The 23,274-nt window shown below is 36.8% G+C and overlaps 1 protein-coding gene across 1 annotated transcript in view; it reads left to right on the forward strand.

Annotated features, from left to right (window-relative positions):
- Window positions 1–23,274, forward strand: part of CFAP43 (cilia and flagella associated protein 43) — an 82,009-nt gene that overhangs the window by 41,645 nt on the left and 17,090 nt on the right. Inside the window, exons 16-25 of the mRNA XM_006920883.3 lie at window positions 968–1,098; window positions 3,078–3,225; window positions 5,147–5,239; window positions 6,016–6,093; window positions 13,819–13,944; window positions 16,765–16,869; window positions 19,056–19,172; window positions 20,136–20,363; window positions 22,027–22,233; window positions 23,008–23,097. Coding sequence (XP_006920945.1) covers window positions 968–1,098; window positions 3,078–3,225; window positions 5,147–5,239; window positions 6,016–6,093; window positions 13,819–13,944; window positions 16,765–16,869; window positions 19,056–19,172; window positions 20,136–20,363; window positions 22,027–22,233; window positions 23,008–23,097 — 1,323 coding nt within the window. The remainder of the gene's footprint in view (window positions 1–967; window positions 1,099–3,077; window positions 3,226–5,146; window positions 5,240–6,015; window positions 6,094–13,818; window positions 13,945–16,764; window positions 16,870–19,055; window positions 19,173–20,135; window positions 20,364–22,026; window positions 22,234–23,007; window positions 23,098–23,274) is intronic.

Genomic DNA, 23,274 nt, shown 5'->3' on the forward strand with positions numbered 1-23,274 from the left:
CACTGCTTGTAAAGCAACCTAACATCCATCAATAGAGGATAAGTAAATAATGGTAACTAAACAGTACATAAGTAAATTATGGAATGTTATGCAGCTGTAAAACAGAATGAGGAAATCTTATGGAACAATATAGAAAGAACCCCAAGATATAGTGTTAAGGGAGAAATCAAGATAATATATGTATTATGGTATAATTTATGTTAAAACTTGTTTGCATAAAAATTTGTTTATATGCATAAAAAACCTCTGAAAGATTATTGAAGATATTGTCATTGGAGGTAGTTGGGGAATGATGACAGAAAGGAGATTTCACTGCATACACTTGTATGGTTTTTGAACTTCAAACTATTTGAATGTATTACGTACTCAAAAGTTTAAAAATTTTTTAAAGGCATCAAAGGCTGAGAACCAGTGTGACACAGAAATCCCAGTTTTTAGTTAAAGGGCTTAGACTTGCTCTGTGTACCAAATTAGTGATGCTTGGGTTCTAACTAAACTGGTTTTATTAGCATCCTCCATGTGGGACATGTTATTTTTCATTTCTTGCAGAGCCCATCACCCTCTCTCATCACACTCAGCCTCTTCACACATAAATGGAACCGGCCTGATTCTTGCAGGTGTCTGAATTTGCCCTCTCTGCTTGCTCAAGGCCTCTCGCTTAACTTGGTAGCCTTCAGCGAGTCCATTTGCTTCTCTGCGTCTGATTTTCCTTTTATAAATTGGTGGTGATAATTCCTCTCCTTTTCATACCACACAAATGGGAGAATGAATCAGTATTGGTGAATGTGTTATGAACTAGAGATTTTCAGCGCTATGTATTACCCAGAGACTACTTCCATACCAACTAAAATGCTGTTAACAAATAAAAAGAGATTTATCTACAAGCGAAGTACATGTAACCCCCTTAAAAAACCATGCGGTAGAATTGCATTTGTAATTTTTGCGCTTTGTTCCTAAAACTATTGAGGAAACATTTGCCCGCTGTCGGAGTCATTCTCACCAAGGGCATGGAATTCAATCAGTGAGAATTTCAATGGATGGACAAAGCATTCTAGTGAATGGGAGAGAGGACGGCACCCTCGTTTACTTAAGATGGAGGTACGTGTAGTATATAGTAAGCAACCTCCCATGGTATGGTGTTTTAGAATAAAGATTTTGTTATTACTTAGGTACAGCAAGGCCAACATAACAAGAGACAACTGCCATTGAAAAGATTGTTATAGTCACAGGTCCCAAGAGGAAGGGGTATGTCATGCTCTTGGGGGGCCATGTGGGGAAGCACCAGAGTTGTAAGGAGGCAGAGGACGCAGAGAAACTGTGAGTAAGAGCCTTTCTTACGGTTTCCATGGGAAGGAGCAGGCAGATTTAGGACTGGCTAGTTTGGAAAAATATCCGCGGTTCCTAGGCATAGGGACTGCCCTTGGTTGTCTGGCACTTGGCCCCAGAGGTGATTAGCACAGGAAAGCAGTGGCCCTGAGTATGGAAGCCCAGTGGAGGAGATGGTCGGAGTGCAGACTCTGGATTGGTTGGTTTACATTTGAAGTTGGGCTCCTGAGCTAGCTGTTTACTACCTTGAGAAATTGGCTAGCCCTGGAAGGGGCAGCCCCTCCAGGATCAGCATGGCCCCAGATGTCAAAGCTTCAAAATATAAACAATAAAAAGGCATGGTTATTACCTATGAGATGATCTGTCCTCTCTTTCAAAACACCTATTGAAGGAGCACAAAAAATGAGGACTATTTGAATAGTAGATAACTTTAAAAACTCTTGTTTATTCTTAAAAATCCTGACCTAGATCTATATGTATGTGTATACACATGCAGACTTACTTTCCTAATTAGACTTTGCTCAGACAATATTAATTGATTTAGACTTTTACACTAAAATTAAATTTCTAAATAAACAAATACTACCAAAGCATACAGATGAAGGATGACCAGAGGATAGAGAGCATGAAGGTGACAGCCTGGACTTTAAATATTGCCTTGTTTAAACTGCCAGTGGACATCACTAGTCAATGTACAATTCATTTCCACAAAAATAATATCTCACAGTGCCTCCTGTGATTGAAACAATAATAAAACATGGCCTTTCTCAGTAACATTTGAAAATGTTGAATATTGTAGAGGTTTTATATTGTAACAACTTTGATAGCCACTTATTTCAAAGACTCATTTGAAGACTGCAATCATCATGCCATTTTATACATAGAATCTTAAAAAATATTAGCTTGTATCTCATATATAAATCCTAACATATTCTTTATAGTCAGTGAACAAATAGCATCTCAAGTAACAGCAAACTAGTGCTAGAGCCCTAACTATGGAAGTAAAGACATCCCCACCCATCCCTGGGTTAACCATGTGGACTACTGACTCAAAACAAAGTTGAGCTTGAAACCTCAATCCTATTAGTCCATAACTTCAGGCACATGACAACACCTCCAAATCAGCTATATCAGTGTTATTCAAGGTAGGGTCTGCAGCACCTGCACGCACGCTCGCTCGCTGGTTAGAAATGCATATTCTTGAGCCTCGCCCAGATTTCCTGAATCAAAATCTCAGTGAGTGGGGCCCAGGAATTTGTTTTAACAAAACCTCCGGGTGATGCTGAGGTTCCCAAAGTTTGAGATGCCCTGGTGTATTGATTGAGTGGAAGTGAAACTTCTCTCCGGGGGCAGGGGCGGGGCAGGGAGTTACGATGGGACGCTGAGGGCAGAATGTGATAACGTGGTTCTGCATGTGAAGCCGAGCAGCACCTCGCACATTCTAAGGGCTCTGCCAGAGTAGTGGCTCTTCTGTGCAGTGGCCATGGCAGGTACAGAGGACACGTCGGGTGAGGGTATGGGGACAACTTGAGGAGAGGCCACCCAGAGAGGTCAAGAGGCTTGTCGTGCTCTGGATCCCATAGAACAAGTCCTGTTTTAAGAATCGGAGCCCCGATAACTACAGGGCGCTGCAGAGAACTGTCTGCATAATTCTTTGTGTAGAAATGATTATGTATCTGGAAATAATACTGCACAACGTGACTTTTTAAAATTGTAATTTTATAGCTGTGTTTTCTTTTTTATTAATATAGGCGGTTTGGAGGAAATTTAGCCAGTGAAATTTTTGAATATTGCCAGCAACTTTTAACTACTCTGAAAAACACCATGGAGGAGGAGAATAATTATTTAAGTATAACACGAAGCGACTCCTTGGGTTTGGGATCAGAATCTGAACACACAGTTGAGTTCAAATATAGTTTTCTTTCTCCTTCTATTGACGTAAGAAATGTCCAGACCTGTAAGGAATTTTTGTAAGAGTTGATTTGAGCTAAACGATGATTGCTAGGAAGATTTGAGCTATTCAATACTGATTGAATAAGTATCTGGCTAGATACTTCCTAAATAGTATGTGACATGGAAGTATAGAGAGACCATTAAAATGATTCATTTATTCAATCATTTAACAAATATTTATGAGCGCCTACAAAGTGCTAGGCTGTGGGAGATATAGGCATGAAAAAGACAGAAAAAGTTTCCACTTTCATAAAGCTTATATTCTAATTGGGGTAAGCAAAGACAGAGATAAATAAACGAATAATAAAAGATTAGATAGTAACAAGATCTGTTTATGGAATAAAAATGGTATGATAGTGTTTGGCTGGAATAGCCTCTCCATCCAAAAGGAGAAGACGTTTAAGCTGAGATCTGAATTAAAAGGAAGTGCCAAAATGCAACATGGGGCAAGAGTACTCAGGGCAGGGCGGGAAGAGCTGCCCTGTGAGGACCTAAAAAGGCCTGTGCAGTTGAAGGGAGCAAGAGAGAGAGGGAGGTAGGAGATGAGGCCCTCGTGGTGGGAAAAGGCCAGGTAATGAAGGACTGTGCAAACCAGGGAGAGTTTGGATTTAATTTTATATGTAATGGGAACCTGTTAAAGAGTTCTCTGAGGAGAAGATGTACAAGATCTTATTTACATTTTTGAAATGATTACTTGCCACTGTGTGGAGAATATCTCCTGTGAGGGACAAGATTGGAAGCAGGGAGATCTGTTAGGAGGCTATGGCAGAGGCCCGGGTAACAACGATGGAGGTGGAGGAGTGTTGTGGAGAGGAAGTAGTAGATTCCAGGTAGGTTTCAGAGGGAGAGTTGATAGAACTCACTGATGGATTCAAGGAAGAGGGAAAGGAAGGACTTAAGGATTCACTCCTAGATTTTTTACTGGGACAATTATGTAGGAGATGATATCATTCATAGACATGGGCAAGACTGTGGGAGGGGAGACACTGTGGGGGAAAGAAAGGAATCTGAAATCCATTACCCATGCCAACTTTGAGAAGCCTTTGTTAGGTATCTAAGCAGAGCTACCAAGTAGGCCATTGATAAAATGAGTCTTGAGTTCTGGGGAGAGGCCAGGACTGGAGATTTTGACTTGAGAATCTAGGGAATGTGGATGGAATTTAAAACCATAAAACCAAGTGAAGTCATGGAAGAGTCAATGGCAAGAAACAGAAGGGGATCAGGACAGAGCAACTTCTAGAGATCCAGGAGAATAGTTTAGGGAGGCAAAGGAGACTGAGAAAGGGCCACTGGTGAAGTTCCAGGAGAACCAAGAGAGTGTGGCGTCCCAAACTCTTCCAAGACAGTTTGCTGCAAAGAGAATAGAAAGGGGGTGATAGCGAAAGGAGAATGTGGTGGTCAGTGAAGAGTGGCTTTCCTAGGACAGGAGGTATCAGAGCACGTTTGAAAAAGATTCGGTAGTGGGGAGAAACAGAGGATGCAGAAGGGTGATGCAATTTTTCTTTCAAGTGTAAAACCTTGAGAAAGAGGAAAAGATGAAGATTTGCCCCAAGTACAAATTGTGGGGCAGGCCTTGATAGGCAGTAGAATTTGGTCTCTAGTATCAGAAAGAAGGCAGAGAGTGATTTGGTGAACATATGACCTGTCTGATCATTTCTGCTTTCTCTGAAAAGTGTGGCTGCTGTAAGGACAGACTGGTAGGAATTAAATTAATAAAACATTACATCTTGGGCAAGCAAAAATGTTTGGTATTATTTTTTAAAATGGAACAGGTGCAAGGGGATTCAAAGCAATTATATAAAGTAGGGTGGGAGAACTCGATGAGTTTAAATTTAAGAACTGTCTGTCTTCTTCTAAGGTAAATGAGACTATGAGTTTAAACGTTGACTCATCGCAAGAGGAGTTAGTCCAAGTTGATAATACAAAGGAAATTCCCTGGATACAACAAAAAAGCCAAGAGGTATTTATAAAACATGAGAGAGATTTGAAATAATGCTCTGTAGTTGTGCCAAATAGGCTATTTTCCTATGACAACCTGTTGGAAAGTTAGAAAGTAGAAAGAGATACTACTTGACAACACATTACATTGTGAAAGCAAACACACACCCTAAACACAGCCCAATCTTTTAGATTAAGTCGTACCGCGTTAAGAACTGTGCTTAAGCTAATATGAAACCCAACAAAGCTGTCCAGGTAAGCAAAAGCAAAGAATGAAGTGTGATACCTCATGATGGAATGTATTTAGAGGGATGCTGCACGGTCGACATAAGGAAAGAGGTGGTCCAGGAGCAGGAGAAGAGGCATCATGGCTCCAGATGTGCAGGAAGGTGACAAGTGTAGTAGCTCATGTCTGGATTTAGCCTGCTTATCTGGTCTCACTCAAATTTCCAATAAAACAGACTGGTTTTCCTTTGTCAACTGTTCTCTATTTAATTTTTCACAACTTAATTATTTTATTTCCATTGGCCTTATAATTGACATCAGTTCCAGGTTGCTTCAGTGGTCACTTATGTAGTAGCAGCTAACTTAAACAAGGTATTGCCGTGGTGTTATTTCATGTACCCTTTGTATCATTAGTCTTTAAAATTTTTTAAATTTATTTCTAGAGAAGTGCTATCAATTGTATATCTATATACCTATGTACGTATATGTATGTATATAGGCATGCATGTATCCATCATATACCTCTCTATCATTTCTTGTGCCTGTTTAAGTGATATATTTGTCCCATTTCAGGCCATCAAAAAGGAAGTTAAACTGTTTTCCAACAAAAGGAGAGACATTAAAAGAGGAATCAAAGCACTTGCTAAAACTGTAAGTGTTGTGAATTCACATACTAATACATTTGGCCCTCAGTCTAAAATGGCTTTTTGAACTTTATTTTGTTCAACACAGCATGAGGAGCTATACCCATTATTTTTCTCTGCCCATAAGCTCAGTTTTCTAGGGTACGTCAAAGGGGTAGAATTTTTTACCATACCACACTATGTATCAACAGTGGTTTTCTTTTCTGTCTACCCCAAATTCTATGTCTTACTTTTCTTAATAATTATTTTAATCAAAGTTATATGTTTATATTTTTACAAATTAATGGGTTACATAATTTTAAAAAATATTTTAAAGCAGCATCTTCCCTACTTTTTTTTTTTTTTTTTTGCTATGATTCCTGTACTCCAGGTTATGAGATGCTAATTTTCTAAATAGTTTTTATTACTGCTATCTCTTGTTATTTCTGTTGTAACACTAACTATGGGCTTCCTAGTATGGAAGATGAATGTTTAGGTTCTTGTACACACAACTCCTTCCCAACCATCACTAGAACATACATGTAAATCCCTACTCAGTATGCATACCACTATAGTTATGTAAATAATCTTCGAAGCTGAGCCACATGGTGTATTATAATTATACTTCTATTTTTGCAACTTTATTTTGCCTGGAATTAATAATTGCCTTTGTTTTGTATTAAGCCTTTGTGGATACCTATGACCTATTCAAACTCTCTGAAAATGCTAAAAAAAAAAAAAAAAAAAATACAAAGAATAAAACTTTTCAATACAAATACCTGAGGAAATCAAACTGTCAGAGTTTTAAATTATTTTATTTTATTTTATTTTGTGATCTCTCTTCTAGAGCTTTCTATCTTCCAGGTCTAACCTAAGCACCTTGCTTTCTAGATGGGGCACACAGCTGCTGACCCAGGGACTTCCCTTGCCCATCTTCTTGGGAAATCCTTTCACTTGCCTCCTGAGTTGGAGGCCCAGTTTTTGGGGTCCTATGGATTTTTCTGTTTTCTTGGTTATTCCTCTTCCAGTAGCTTCCTAAGCAGGACTGGCTTGGGAACATACTTCTGGTGTACCTTTAAATATAACACAAAATGAATGGCGCCTACCCACTAGAGTTGTACAATGCTTTGGCTCTTGAGACAATGGGTACATGGGAACTATATTTTTTAAGACATGGTTTTTCTTAAAATGTCTTTATTCTACTCTCACAGACATTTGATAGTTTGCCTAGTTGTACAATGATTTCCCCTCAGAATTTCGAAGGCTCGCTCCATTGTTTTCTAGCTTTCTAGCACACAGTGTGTGCTTTAGAGACTCCAATACCTTTCTGATTCTCAGTCCTTTGTAGGTAGCCAGATTTTTCTCTCTGGAAACTTATTGCATCCTTTCTTTATTCCTGCTATTTGGAAATTTTACAATTATGCACCTTGATGTGTTTGATGAATATTCTTGGTTTGCTGGTACAGATATGATCCCCACCATTTTCAACCCTGTTTTGAGCCCCAAGAGGCTGCCCTTTGTGGATGGCATCACTGGGCTCTCTTGCCTCTGGCTTCTGTTTGGGTTTAGACAGTGAGTGGTATGTATCAACAGGAAGGAGAAGGCGGGAGAAGTCTAGGGTCAGGGTTTTTAGTCCTCCAGGGTCCTCTCTGCAGTGTTATGAGTCCAACAGCTACCTATTTCTTCAGGTGCAAAGAACCACTCCCCACCCTTTAGACCTAGGAGTGGTGATAGCCTGAGATGCTTTATCATGCCTTGCTGGTTTCCCTTAGCCAGCTAAATCTTCTTTAAAAGTCTCTTTTCCCAATTATCCCATTTGAGTGTGTCATCTGTTTCATCCCAGGACCTTAGTTTGTATGGTTGTTTTTTTTTCTCTTTCATATGCCAGGCATTAATGAGCATTTTCAGTAAGAAACCTTTGTCTTTCAGTCCGGGTGTTCTTAAATTTTTCTTTGGTAATTTCCTCTGTTTTGTTTTTATTTTCCTGATTACCAATGAAGTTGAGAATCCTTTCATAACTCTAAATACTATTTGTATTTCCTCTTATGTGAATTCCCCATTCATATCCTTTGCCTATTTTTCTATTGGGTTGTTGTGTCTTTTTTAAAATTATTATTATAGTTCTTTATTTTTATTATTAGTTTACATTTATTTATGATAATTAAGGTTAACGAAGCTGTGATAATAACTACAAAAACATAATGACATAGAGATGAGAAGTTTATTTCTTTCTCAAACCACAGTCCTGGCGGGTATTCAGGTCAGCAGCGACTCTGTTTCATACAGTCATTCAGAGACCCAGGCTGACAGAGATTCTCCTAGGTTCAGCACATGGCTTCTAGGATTCCCTTGTTTGATCTCATTTCAGGCAACTGGAAAGGTAAAAGAGCATGGAGGTGTGCATGGGGCAAAGCTAGAGGTAGCCCTTATTATTTAATTGAATGACATAAAATTGCTGTTTTATATGGTTTGACCTAATATATTACACATATTTTCTGTCTTGTATCAATGTGTATAATGTGCCTTTTAAATTCAGAATCTAAAAATTACGACCTAAGTGTATCAATCATTTTATGTATAGCTTTTGTTTTTGCAACTGATTTTTAAAGGCCTTCTAAAGTCTCAGATATTTTCTTCTAATACTTCTTATTTCACCTGTAATTTATTTTCATGAATGGTATGAAGTATAGATCTAACTTTATTATTTTTTTTAATAAATAGCCCATTTCATCAGTGCTTTTTATTCAATATACCATTCTTTCCCCACTGATTTGCAACTCTTCTGTCAATTCCCATAGTCCCACGTGTATGGAATTGTTTACGGACTCCCCATTCTGAAATTTCCTGAGTAGTGATCTTTCCTGAGCTAATTCCAAACTATTTTGATTGTGATAGCTTTATAAAATATTCTTATATCTTTAAAGTAATTCTCCCTTTGCTCTTCTTTTCCAAAAAATGTTGTCTTTTTTATGCACATTTTTCCATTTGAATTTTAAAATCGGCTTGTCAAGCTCCATGAAAAACTGATTTAATTTTGATTGAGAAAATATTGCTTATAGTTTGATTTGGGGAAGAATTTATTTGCTATCTGAAATTATATATATAATATACATTTTAATATAAAGCACATATACTATGTATTATATAAATATATATCAATAAATATATCTCATTCAATTTTTTAAAAATATTCTTTAGTGAAATTTTACAGTTTAAAAGTGACTTTGTATAATTTTATTAAGTTTATTTTGGATATTTTATAGTTTGTTTTGTTTTTGTGAATGGAATATTTTTCTATTACATTTTCTAATTGGTTACTATGGGTATGTATGAATGTTACTGATTTTATTTCTCTTGGGTTGTCTAGGTAGACTATCATATCTTCTGAAAAACACGTCTTATCCGATTCATTCTTTATACTTTCTTTTTCTTGTCTTATGGCAAGGGCTTTTAATATTATAGTGGTCATGACAGTGGGCATGCTTGTCTTCTTCCTAACCTTAACAGGAATGCTACTAACTTTTAAGCGTGATGCTTGTTAGATATCCTTTAATAAGTTAAAGGAATTCTTTTCTATCCCTTGTAACATTAGAGTTTTCATTGCGAATTTTATTGTGAAATTGATCAAATGCCTTGTATTCCTCAGATAAACATTGATCATTTTAAGTAGTACGCCAGATTCCATTTGCTAACATTTTATTTAGGATTTTTATACCTCCATTCATAACTAATGTTGGTCTAGTTTTCTTATACTTTCTTTTTCTAATTATGGTATGAAGGTATACTAGCCTTATCAAGTGATGAGTAGTTTTCCACTTTTTTTCCCCATTGTCTGATACAGTTTGTATAAAAAGGGAATTCTCCTTTAATATTTGGTTAAGTAACAAACAAATAAACAAAACACACATACACACACATATAAAACCATCATATCTGCTACAGGAGTTGGTTCTTTCCTATTGTTCCAAGTTCTTCTATGGTCATTAGTCTTATAAGGTTTTCTTTTTTTTTTTCAAGTATAGATTTGAAGAATTATAATTTTTTTCCTACTTTCAAGTTCTTCTATGGTCATTAGTCTTATAAGGTTTTCTTTTTTTTTTTTCAAGTATAGATTTGAAGAATTATATTTCCTTAGAAAATATCCATTTCATCTAGATTTTTAAATATGTAATATAAAATTATATAATATTTTAATGTTTAAGTCTCTTAATTTTTCAGTCATAGCTGTCTTTATTTTTAATGTTGTATATTTATACCTTTTGTAAAATTTTTTCTTGATCACACTTTTCAACAATATTTCTATTTTATTAATATGATATGTTCTTCTTATTGATTTGACTATTATTATAAAAAACATTATATATAATTTTATACCTAAACATTTAATTAATTTAGGATTTTATCAATTTAGAATTTTATTCATTCTTCCCTACTGCATCAGATTTATTAGTCCTCATTTTGTTACTTTTCGTAGTTGAAAACTTGGTTCCAGTTTCTTAAAAGACTGTAGGTATTTTCTGTTTTTAATTTCAAGATCATTTTGTACATTATTTATACATTGTCTTGTATATCTTTTTGTGGCTAATTTTGAACTTTATTTCACTGTGGTCAGTAAATAAAGCTTATTGAGGTTGTCTTTGTGGCCTAATATCTGATCACTTTCTGTGAATGTTCCACGTGAGTTTGTAAAGAATCTTTTCTTTTCTTGTGTGTGTGAGGAAGGTACAATGCTTTTTAAATTCCCGTTAGATCAGTCTAATTGTGTTAGCCAAGTTCTCTATATTCATATTTATATTTTTGCCAAGTGAACTGTTTTCTAGAATATGATTAGCAAATTGTCAATTTATCCTTGTTATTTCTATCATATTTATATTAGGTGCAAAAACGTGCAGGATAGATCTCCCTAATGGATTATTCCTTTTATACTTATGAAATATCTTTGTCTCTTTTTGTTAGCACTTGTTTATGTATCTTTTTCTGGTTTTTTTTGGTTCCATCTTTTTTGTTCTTTAATCATAATACAGCTGGATTGTTTTTTGTAAATCCTATTTAAGCTTTTTAGTAGGTGAGTGTAGCCACATTTATTATGATTATTGATATGTTTAAATTTATTTCTGCCATTTTATTTTTGGTTTTCTATTTAACATACTTTCAACTCATTTCTTTCCCCTCTTTTCTATCCTCTTGGATTGCTTATGCATTTTTTATTATTCTATTTTTCCTTTACTATTTTGAGAGTCATAATTCTATTTCTATTTTTTAAATTATAACCCACATGTTTGACCTCCTCTTTTTCTACATCATCGAGAGCCTTCTACTCAAAGGTCCAGAGCACGGCAGCGTCGACATCACCTGAGATCTTGACCCCATCCTAGATGTCCTGAATCAGCCTCTGCTCTTTAACAAGACCCCTTGGAGAGTCATAGGCACATTAAAGTCGAAGAAGCTCTGGTTTAGTGTGTATCATACCATATCCATCCCTCTATAGGACAGGAACCCCAATGTGCTTTTGTTGTTGTTATTTTGACTTTTTCATCCCTCACATTCTCTCAATGATGTCATTTGGAATTATAGATCTAAATTGCTTCTTTTCAAAAAACTCTTAAAAATGTCTAAATCTTATTCAGACTTAATAAATCTACTTACCTTCCTCTGGCTGTAGTCCATCCTTAATAATCCTTCCTGAGAAATGAGTATTGGTGAACTTTCTGAGCCTCTGAATGTCTGTAAATGACTTTAATTTCATCTCACTTTCAAATGATGGTTTGATGACCACAGAATTAGAGATTCAAGGTTTTTCTTCCCCTGAAAACTTTGATCATTGTATTCTTACATCTAGTGTTGCCGATGTGAGGTCTTCTATCAGTCTGATTATTCTAGCTTTGTGCTACTCCTTTTTCTTTGGAAGTGTTTAGCGTTTGGTTCTTAAGTTTTACAACATTTCTGTGTCCAGATCTAGGCCTGCGCAACATTTGTTGTGCCCTTTAAATCTTGAGTAGTCACGCATTAATGTGTTTTTTAAAAGTTCTCCCTTATTATTTCTTTAAACATTGTGGCTCCAGTTCTCTTTATTCTCTCCTTCTGAAGTCCTGTTAGTTGTAGGTGCTTCTAGATAAGTCATACAAATGTCTTTTGTTTCACACTTTCCACCTCTTTATCCTTTGTTACACACAGGGAGAATTCTTAACTGACTTATAGATCACTAATTATCTTCCACGGTGTCCTTTCTGCTATTCAGTCCATCTTTTGGATTTGTTTACATGTTTCCAAGATCAAACTTTTAAGTTTCATAATCTCTTGATTCTTTTGACGAAGTAAAATATTTTGCATCCATAGTTATTATAAAATTCTACTCTCATTTAATTGACTGTTTTTCTTTGTATAACAAGTCTTTTGTTGTTGAATTTACTGTGTCTCTTCAATGGTTTTGTTGTTCCCCGAATACTTGGTGGTCTATTATTTTTATTGTTGTTTTACCATCTTTATAATTGAAACTCCCTGTTATAATTTCACTACACCAGTTCGACCTGCTGGGGAAGAGTTGTAGGAGCTCTGACTTCAGCAGGTATTCCCATCTGTTTCTAGTAAAAGGAAACTGAGTTGGGTGATGTTGGGAAATCTGTTGGCCACTTATCTTGTGTATAGGAGCAATTCCTCTGACTCCTTCTAGCCACTGACAGATTCCTTGGACATTGCCCTACCTCTCCCACCCAAATATTCATTCCAATTTCCTCCGTCTGGAGGCAAACACCCTGTTACTACTGCTGGGCCCCAGGGAGTCTTACCAAGTGGGGGTACATGTACATGCAAGTCCTCCACTGCTTATTTTTGATGCAGTACCTCCAGCAAATCACTCTGCCAACTACTTCTAGGTTACTGCCTCACTCTGATGTAGCTTCTACCTTTTGTTAAATATTGTCCTGAGGGCACTTGGCGCATCATTCAGATCCATCTGATTTCCATTTTCCAGATGTTACAGTTTCCATACTACTGAAATATCCTTTTTCTTTTTTTCTTCTTAATTGAAGTAATGGATTTATTATTTATTATACATTTCTTTTAGTTTTATGGATTGGAGCAGAGGGAAAAAGGTGTAAAGGCCATTCCCAGTCCACCGTTTTGAAACCGAGGTCCTTACTTTTCCTATATATCGCTTGGGTTGTTTTTGTTAATTTGTAGGGCTCTTTATATATTGGAGATTGTCACATACATTGCATTGTATGTCCTTTGCCTCTGAATTTTTTGAAGTTATAAAATTTTAAAGATAATGTTTATTATGGAAATATTCAAACATATATAAAAGGCAAGAGAATAATAACCTAATAAACCCAATTGCCAATATTATTTCATCTATACCCCTGTCCACCATCCCTTCCCATGATTATTTTGAAGTAAATCCTAGATATATTATTTCATCTTTAATTTATTAAGTATGTATCTCTAAAAGATAAGAACTCTTAAAACACATAACCACAATATTATTAGCACACTTAAATATCAGTAATTTCTTAATATCATTCAATGAAGTGAAGAATTTTACATTTTTATTGTTGTTTATAGATGAATGAGCTTTTAAGGATTAAGCCTTAAAACTTAAATAATCACAATAAGCAACCCAATTCTTTACTTGATATAGTTATATTTAGATAAACAGAACATCTTTTTTTTTATTGATTGCTAAGAAGGTCAGAAAACCATGTCTTTAAAGTTTAATTCTTAACTTGTCACCATGCTTTCCTATTTTAAAATTCAGGTTATGAATATGATGGAAGAAAACCAAACAGTAGATAATATTGCAAAATTAGAACAATGGGAATTTGGTCTGGATCTTGAGGAACTGGAAAGGCTTCACAATGAAAGTGAGGAAGAAATAGAAAAGGTATGGGAAAAATATGATTTAAGCACCATAAAGAAGGAAGTAAAAAGAAAATGGGAAGGAGAACTTTTCCAGGATCATGCAAATAAAACAAAAACTTTTCCAGCACAATGTGAAGAAAGAAAATCCAGTGCATGTAAATGGATCGAGTCAGAGAATTATTGAACTGGGGACTAGGGAAGAGAAGACCATCTAGGCCAGCCTGATATCTGGTGTTTGTCGCTCCTCCCTGACATTCACACTAAATATCTTTCAATGAATTTTTAGGAATGCCTTCAGCTACCTCATGTCAACTTTGGACACTCTGGTTTAATAATTCCTTTCTTAATTAGGGTTGAAATCTTTCTCCCTATACTCACTGATTCTTCTATTCTTTGAAAACTATCACTTCTTCTCTAATCACTCTGAAAATGATTAGAGAAGACTGGCAATCACCGTGTCCTCTATGTATCTCCTCTTATCTCCGCTAACTATGTAGCTCCTACAACCATCGTGTAATGTAGTTTCAATAGCTTCATCGTCATCACACAATTTTCATCTGATTTCATCATATTTGAGTCTGGCATCCACAAAAGATGCCAGTGTAGAGAAAAGCATGGCCACTCTGAAAATGATTAGAGAAGACTGGCAATCACCGTGTCCTCTATGTATCTCCTCTTATCTCCACTAACTATGTAGCTCCTACAACCATCGTGTAATGTAGTTTCAATAGCTTCATCGTCATCACACAATTTTCATCTGATTTCATCATATTTGAGTCTGGCATCCACAAAAGATGCCAGTGTAGAGAAAAGCATAAACTTAATTAAACCTCCACTTTTCTAGATTCTATACTTCTGTTAATTCAGCCTTTGCATCTTTTTGTGACAGTCACATCCCATTGTTTACACATTGATTTTATTTGAGGTAAAAGCCCTAATTGTGTTTTACACAGAATGTTCTTAAGCTACTTCTTTTTCAATCTGCACAGTACATTTGAATATTTGAGTGTGCAAGTATAAGCACTTTTTTTCTCTGAATAAAAGAATGAAATATAGCTTGATTCAAGGACATTTAAGTGGATTATAGTTGGTTAAGCAACTGTAGAAAAAGAGACTGATTACTTGACTGATGTCTCTAGGAGAGAGTTTTCCAACAATATGCTCCAGACTCTGTCCTGTTAAACATATTTATTAATGATTGGAGTGAAAATATAGAAATAAAGCAGATTTGTCAAATTTATGAATGACATGAAGCTGAGATTGAGAGGTATTATATTGGATAACAGATTCAGGACCAAAAGGACCTCAACAGTCTGATTCAAGGAGATAAAATTTACCTGAATGATCATTCATCCATCCATCCATTTATTCTACAACATTTATTGAATACCTGTTACATGCCAGGCACTACTGTAGGTGCTGGGAATGCAATGAATAAACAGGTCCCCACCCACATGGGGCTAATCTAGTGGAGAAGGCAGATCGTAAATAAACAAATACTTCTGTATTGTATGATGAAAACAAACTGAATGCTGTGATAGATGTGGGAGATCTACTTCGGTGGTCAAAGAAAAACGCTTTAAAGGGGTGATATTTTGGTTGGGAACGAAAAGAAGAGAGGGAGCTGGCTGTGCAAAGATCTAGGAGAGGAGAATGTTGAGCAAAACAAGCAGCAAGAGCAAAGGCCCTGAGGTAGAAAAGGCTTGGAGAATTCCAGGAACAGAAAGGCTATAGCACATGAGGTGACAGGAGAGAGCCTCATGGAATGAAGTGGGAGAGGTAGGCAGGGGCCAGTTCTGATGACCTTGAGTATCATAGTAAAGAATTTGGCTTTTGTTATTAAATGTACAACAGGAAGCTATTAGAAATGATCCTATTTTTTCTTTACTATGAAAATTGGCATCAATTTAGGGGCTTTTTAAATGTTGTTTATTTTGGTTGTCACAACAATCCAAAAAGGTAAATAATGGTTTTCTTCACTTGAAGAAACAGGCTTTGGAGCTAGATCACATGGCTAAGAACCCACAACTCAGATCTGAGCCAGGAAGTGCTTTTGATCTGTCCACCAGGCTTCAAGCTTTTCTCCTTGGCCCTGGTTTCACTCAGGCCTAGAATGCCCTTTCCTATTCTGGCACCGGGTTCTCCCAGCTCATTCAGCTAGACCACTCTGCAGTGAATCTGGGTTAGGTGCCTGCCCTCATCCTCACTCTAGTATTTTTTTTTCTCTTCAAACTCATGTCTGACTACCCAGCCCCACAACCCCACTTCTCTGGTCTGCTGACCTACTAACCACTGGTGAAGTGCAGTAAAGGCCTCAAGACAGAGGTCACGAAGTGGTACTTTAAACATGAGTTAACCAAAATTAAACCAACATTTAGATATCTGACAGTTTCATAAAATTACAAATTTCAGATTTCTCTAACAAAACAGGAAGACTTAGCACAGTGGATTTGCTTCCCCACCCTGCACTAACCAGCCGGATCTCTAATAACATGTGTCTTAGCCATCCAGCCCATCATGGCTGTGCAATTGTTCCCACACCCACCTTGGCTCATGTGTAGGACCTATCTGCCCTTAGAGGTATTTGTGTTGGCACCCTGGTCCTCAAGGAAGGGAATCCCAAGCCTCCAGACTAAACTTCAAGAAAGGTTCTCAAAGACAAGGAAGTGCTCCCACCAAAGTGCATCTCAGTTCAGAGAAGCACCAGGTGTTGCGGAAAGAAGATCAGATTCTACCACTAAATGTGCAGCCATGACTTAGTGAATTTACCACTGAGATTTTTTTTTTTTTTTGAGAGATCACATTTTCATTGTTACTTTTCCCTTCATCCATGTTCTTCAAGATAAGAAAGGATGCAGAGATGCATAACCTAGCCAAGAGATATTTGGCTGAACTTATTAAAGAAGAATGCTGGAATTCAATGGCTGTGAAAGGTCGAGCTCTTAAGGTAACAGATATAACTCCAGGTACAACACCTTAGCCAATGGGAATTTTCATTGAAAGTCTCATGGCAGAAAAACTTTTTCTTTACTATGAAAATTGGCATCAATTTAGGGGCTTTTTAAATGTTGTTTATTTTGGTTGTCACAACAATCCAAAAAGGTAAATAATGGTTTTCTTCACTTGAAGAAACAGGCTTTGGAGCTAGATCACATGGCTAAGAACCCACAACTCAGATCTGAGCCAGGAAGTGCTTTTGATCTGTCCACCAGGCTTCAAACTTTTCTCCTTGGCCCTGGTTTCACTCAGGCCTAGAATGCCCTTTCCTATTCTGGCACCGGGTTCTCCCAGCTCATTCAGCTAGACCACTCTGCAGTGAATCTGGGTTAGGTGCCTGCCCTCATCCTCACTCTAGTATTTTTTTTTCTCTTCAAACTCATGTCTGACTACCCAGCCCCACAACCCCACTTCTCTGGTCTGCTGACCTACTAACCACTGGTGAAGTGCAGTAAAGGCCTCAAGACAGAGGTCACGAAGTGGTACTTTAAACATGAGTTAACCAAAATTAAACCAACATTTAGATATCTGACAGTTTCATAAAATTACAAATTTCAGATTTCTCTAACAAAACAGGAAGACTTAGCACAGTGGATTTGCTTCCCCACCCTGCACTAACCAGCCGGATCTCTAATAACATGTGTCTTAGCCATCCAGCCCATCATGGCTGTGCAATTGTTCCCACACCCACCTTGGCTCATGTGTAGGACCTATCTGCCCTTAGAGGTATTTGTGTTGGCACCCTGGTCCTCAAGGAAGGGAATCCCAAGCCTCCAGACTAAACTTCAAGAAAGGTTCTCAAAGACAAGGAAGTGCTCCCACCAAAGTGCATCTCAGTTCAGAGAAGCACCAGGTGTTGCGGAAAGAAGATCAGATTCTACCACTAAATGTGCAGCCATGACTTAGTGAATTTACCACTGAGATTTTTTTTTTTTTTTGAGAGATCACATTTTCATTGTTACTTTTCCCTTCATCCATGTTCTTCAAGATAAGAAAGGATGCAGAGATGCATAACCTAGCCAAGAGATATTTGGCTGAACTTATTAAAGAAGAATGCTGGAATTCAATGGCTGTGAAAGGTCGAGCTCTTAAGGTAACAGATATAACTCCAGGTACAACACCTTAGCCAATGGGAATTTTCATTGAAAGTCTCATGGCAGAAAAACTTTTTTAAAATATTTTGAAGAAAATCCATACAGAGAAAAGCATTTAAAGCATGCCTTGCCTCCTTCCGTACTGAATTCTACCTAGATGTGTCACTTTTTCTTGTCTCATTCTTCCCTCTCTGCTCAGGCCCTGTGTGCTTCTAAGCCAGCATCTCTTAAGATTTGTCTTATCACTTCTTTCCCTCTTTACTTTATGACATTACCTGCATCCAGGTCTTAGTATCTGTCTATTCCAAAAGGCCACTTCACCTTCCACACAGATTGAAAACTAAACATAATATTGTTCACATTTCTACCTCACATTTTCTAAAGCCCTATTTTTCACACTTTTTCATCGAGATTCCTCCCAACACAAATTTCCTGTTTGTGTAGGGGAACCAAAAGTCCCAGTTTATGACTGTGGCCCTAGAGTAACTTTTAACAGTACCCTTTTCACTTTCAAATATGCCAGCCCCACTCCAATGTGGATAATGAAGTATATAGTCAACCTACATGTGTGTGATTGAGCATTACTCAAAAACAGCATTTCTCAAGAGCTGCACATTTTAGGCTGGGTAATTCTTTGTTGTGGGGGCTGTCCTATGGATTGTTTTGCAATATCCCTGGCTTCAAGCTACTGGACCCCAGTAGCATCCAGTACCCAAATTAGTAAAAATGAAAAATGTCTCCAGACATTGCCACATGTCCCCAAGGGGCTGGGGAGGGAGGAAGACAAGTAAAATTATTCCTAGTTGGGAACCATTGCTCTAGAAGTAAACCCTTCACAAAAGCACAGTATTTTTATACAAAGTTCACACCAGTGCTAATGGTATACATTGTCTTATTTTAAAGAAAATTTCCATTTTTAATTTTAACTCATGCATGATAACCTATGAATAAATTTTAATCAGGAAAAACATTTCTCACTCCATCCCAAATACACAGACTGGTACTGAAAATGAATTTATTTTGTGTGTGTTTTTTCCCCAAGTGCTTTCACATCCCTTACGTGGTTGAGAACTTCCCAATGAAACAACGCACAGATGAAGAGTTGAAAGAAGTGAAGAGAGTTTTTCAGCAAAAGAAGATTGAAACAGAGTGTTTAAAAGTATAATTTTAAATATATGTGTGTTCACATAAGTGATGTTTTTTATTTCAAGGTCTTCTTCGTATAGATTTGAGTTGGGATACAATTTAAGATAAGTTCAGATATTGTTTGTATTTACATTTTCATTCCTTCTTAATTTATAGAATATATTCTCATGAATATAGGAGCTAAATCCACACAACAAGTCAAGAAGCCTATATCTCACACAACACTGGCTAGCCCTCGAATATGAGGATATACTCTTTAAAATAAGATTTGAGGTTTTGTTCTTGTCCTGATCAGAAGTTGTCTTCATCTACCTATACTCTGTTTATCTTCTCTTATCTCTAGGGATTGTATTTTAAGATAATTGACCAAAGATTAAGTAGTATCTGTTTTGATGGAATTATGGTTTTCCTAAAGCAATTCCAGCCTTTTTTTTTTTTTTTAATAAAGCAGCAGTTTCTATAAAACTACTGAAAAAAAAAAAAAAAAAAACCCCGAAAACCAAAAACCAAAAAACCACTGCCCCACTGGCATAATTTTGCTTTGGCCAGAATCTTGCATCCATTCTCTTTCTGAATGATAAAATGAAGGTTTACTTTATTCTTCTTAACCTATATCCACCAGTCCTATGTGAACAAATTCCTTTGTGAAATATGAAGAAAAGGTATACTTTTAATGTTGAAGTACCAAACAAAGACTCAGAATATTAACAAGCAGCTGTCATCCTGACAGCAAAATGCAACTATTACATACTATCAAGAACAATTTTTACTCTTTTGGTTTATCCACAGTTTATCAGTTTCTGAAGCTTTACTCTCTTCTGTAGCAATTTCAGGATCTAACCATCACTTTGAATTCAGTCGTTGACAAGACACCAAATTAAAATGAATGTTGAAATAATTAAGTTTTCACAAAATTGCCCTTTAGAAAATTCTTATTATTGCATAACTTCCATGTCATGTTTTCATGTTTTCCTAGATACGGAAGGAAATTGTAGAGGTTCAGTCAGCAATTACCTTGTCTAAAAAGCATCATGAAGAGGAGGATGAAGAAGAGGAAGAAGATGTGGCAGAAAAAGATACCAGTTTGCCCAATTACCTGCTTGGCAGTCTGAGTACTGATTTTGGGGTACATACCTCGTTGTTGTCAAGCCAACTGGAACTTCATTCCAGAGAAGAGAAAATCGACCAAATTATATTACTGAAAGTGGGTGAATTTTTTTCTTTATCCTTGAAAATCTCTAAAAATCTTCATGAGGTGTCTTGCAAAGGCTCAAATTGAAATCTAATGCCAATCCAATGGTGTTTTTTTTTTTTAAGTTTATTGGGGTAACATTGGTTAATCAATTATATAATTTTCAGGTGTACATTATAATTTGACATCTGTATATTCTATTGTGTGATTACCCCCCAGAGTCGTTTCCTTCAGCTACTATATATTTGATTCCCTTTACCCAAAAAATGACTTTAAAGTACACAGAGAAATATCTAGATTGCTAGTGTCCATGTTATTTCAACAGAGCTTGTGTTCAAGAGTTACTTTCATCCATTTGGACTGAGTTCTGTGATAACAGGTTTTCCAAAGAATACTCTAGACTGGCAGACACCACAAACAAATCATTATTCTACTCGGATCTTCTGTAAGCTCAAAGATAAAAGAAACCCTTGAATGCCATCTTCTAGGTAACTCAGATGTCAATTAGAACCTCGTTGTATGATCAAGATGTGATTGCTTTATCTATCCCTTTAACCTGGAGAAATACAATTTCCTCTCTAAGGTGCAGTGTCCTTCAAGGCAGTCTCAGAACACACCTGTGTATGCCTACTGAAGATTTTTTAAAATTCAGTGACTGAGATTGCACCAATGCAAATAGTTTGAAATTTAATATTGGCCATTCTTGATCTTGAAAGTCCTTCAGTCATGTCTGCAATTTGAGTTCTAGCCTCCTGCCATGTTACTCTGCTCTCTCTTCCTGCCTTTTTCTCTTCTCCTTCAGCCTCTGAAATTCCTGTGCATTTATAATAAAAACTGTTTAGTTATCTCTTGTTGCTCAGCTTCTGCTGATCCACACCCTCAGGATCTCACTTTCCAGTGGCTTTATTAAGGCATTTTCCTACAAAAAGTAATTTCAGCCCAACAGAAATTTTCTGGTGCCAGCTGTTAAGATCATTTATCCCCCCTGCTTTAATGGTTTAATCTTCAGGATAGATATATAGACTGAACTGTGATGGCAAAATAACGGCTACTTTGAGTTGACCCATGTTCTACTCATCAGCAGAGGTAAGGACAATCCAATTAGACCCACTGCCACTTTAGTAATTGGCCGCTCCAACTAGCCAGCCTGTGTCACCTACCTAACTGAGAATGACCTGACTGTAGAGAGGAAGAATATTGTGTGTGGTTGTGCTCCTCTGGAAGATTCTCCAATACAGGCCATCTCTTCCTCACATCTCCCCCAGACATGGTTCCAAAGAAAAGACATTTCCCAATTTAAATACTACATATTGCTTTTAAAATATTTATGATGGATTTTTTTTTTCTTAGAACATACACAAAAGTAGAGAGAATAGCCTAAAGAACTTCCAAGTATTTATCACTTATTTCAGCTTTTATCAACATAGCTGCATATTGAGTTACAAACTTACATTTTGGGAAGTAAGTTGTAACAGTTGTTGCCTTAATCCTGCTCATGGTGAGATGTCACTGTAGATTACTGAGCCAAAAAATGACTTAATATAAACAGTATTTTATAAAGATTAATTTACCGATAACTCGTAAATGACTTTAGGGGGAAAGTAAAACTGTGGGATCATGTTACTAGTAAAGATATAATACGTAATGTGTTTTCAATAACATATTGATATTTCAGGATATCATTTACAAGGTAAAAACTGTTTTCAATAATGAGTTTGATGCTGCATATAAACAAAAAGAATTTGAAATTGCACGTGTGAAGGAAAAAAATATAAGAATTCAAGAAATTATTTTAGATCTGGAATTAGAAGAATCAGTCTGGCAACCAGAATTTGATGACCATGAGAAGCCAGAGAGAACCCTTGTTGTGAAAAGCAGTGAGGTACTGGCGAGCTACATTATCCCTTCTCTTCTTTCTCATGACATTTTCCCAAGATCTTATTTATTCATCTTCTTGTTTGCACTACCAGAAGTGACTGCATTAGGTAGCATTCGTGGTTACGAGTAACAAAAACCGTTGCCACAGCCTCAGTAATAATGATGATTTTTTTTATGAGTCCCAAGAAGTTCAGGTAAGATTGGGACACGGAGCCTAGAAAGAAACAGAAACTCCAGATTGGAGCCTCTACACTCTACTGTACCTGTTCTTCAGGAGAGTTGTCTTATTAAAACCAAACATTATGTCCTTCCCCTGCTTAACTTCTTCAGTGGCTGCTTATTTCACTCCTGATAACACCCACAAAGCCCTTTCTGACTGCCGCCCTGGGCCCCCTTCACTCCAGCGGCTCTCTCTGACTTGCTCTGTCTGGCCACACTTGCATTCTCACAATTTCTTGAATGTCCCAGGCAGGACACTCATCCTGTAGGATTTGTCTTAGATGACATTTCTTTGCCTCCCCACCCTCATCTAAGTCAGGTCCCCTGTTATAATCTCTTTAGCGATGGAGATGGACTTAGAGAACTAATAGAGAAATAATGATCTATTTTTCCAATCCCCTCATTTTAGACCTAATCTTCATTCCAAAATAGGATATTGGTTATGAAATCTGGATAGTCCCTATATCCGCTTGATACCTGCTAACCTCTTGGTGTTTAGAAGGAGAGTTTGATTGAATTTTGTAAGAATAACAGCAGGAAACTATATTTTCTCTTTCAGATTACAGCTCAAAAATATGTTACTCCATGGCAAAAAGTCAAAACAGAAGTGAGTGTGACCCAGGAAATGGAGCAATGGCTTCTAAAACGGGTATGCTTTTTTGCTCAAACAGTATCTAAGACCCTCTTTTCCGAATTTAGGGATACTTGTTTCTAATTTGGTTGAATAGTCTTGTACTTGAATTCCACTGTAGAAACACAAGAAGGTATTTGTCATGGTCAGAGGTCACTGGAATCTCAGTGGCTTCTTTCCCCCACCCCCTCAATA

Source organism: Pteropus alecto, unplaced genomic scaffold (assembly GCF_000325575.1).
Source record: "Pteropus alecto unplaced genomic scaffold, ASM32557v1 scaffold177, whole genome shotgun sequence".
NCBI lineage: Eukaryota > Metazoa > Chordata > Mammalia > Chiroptera > Pteropodidae > Pteropus > Pteropus alecto.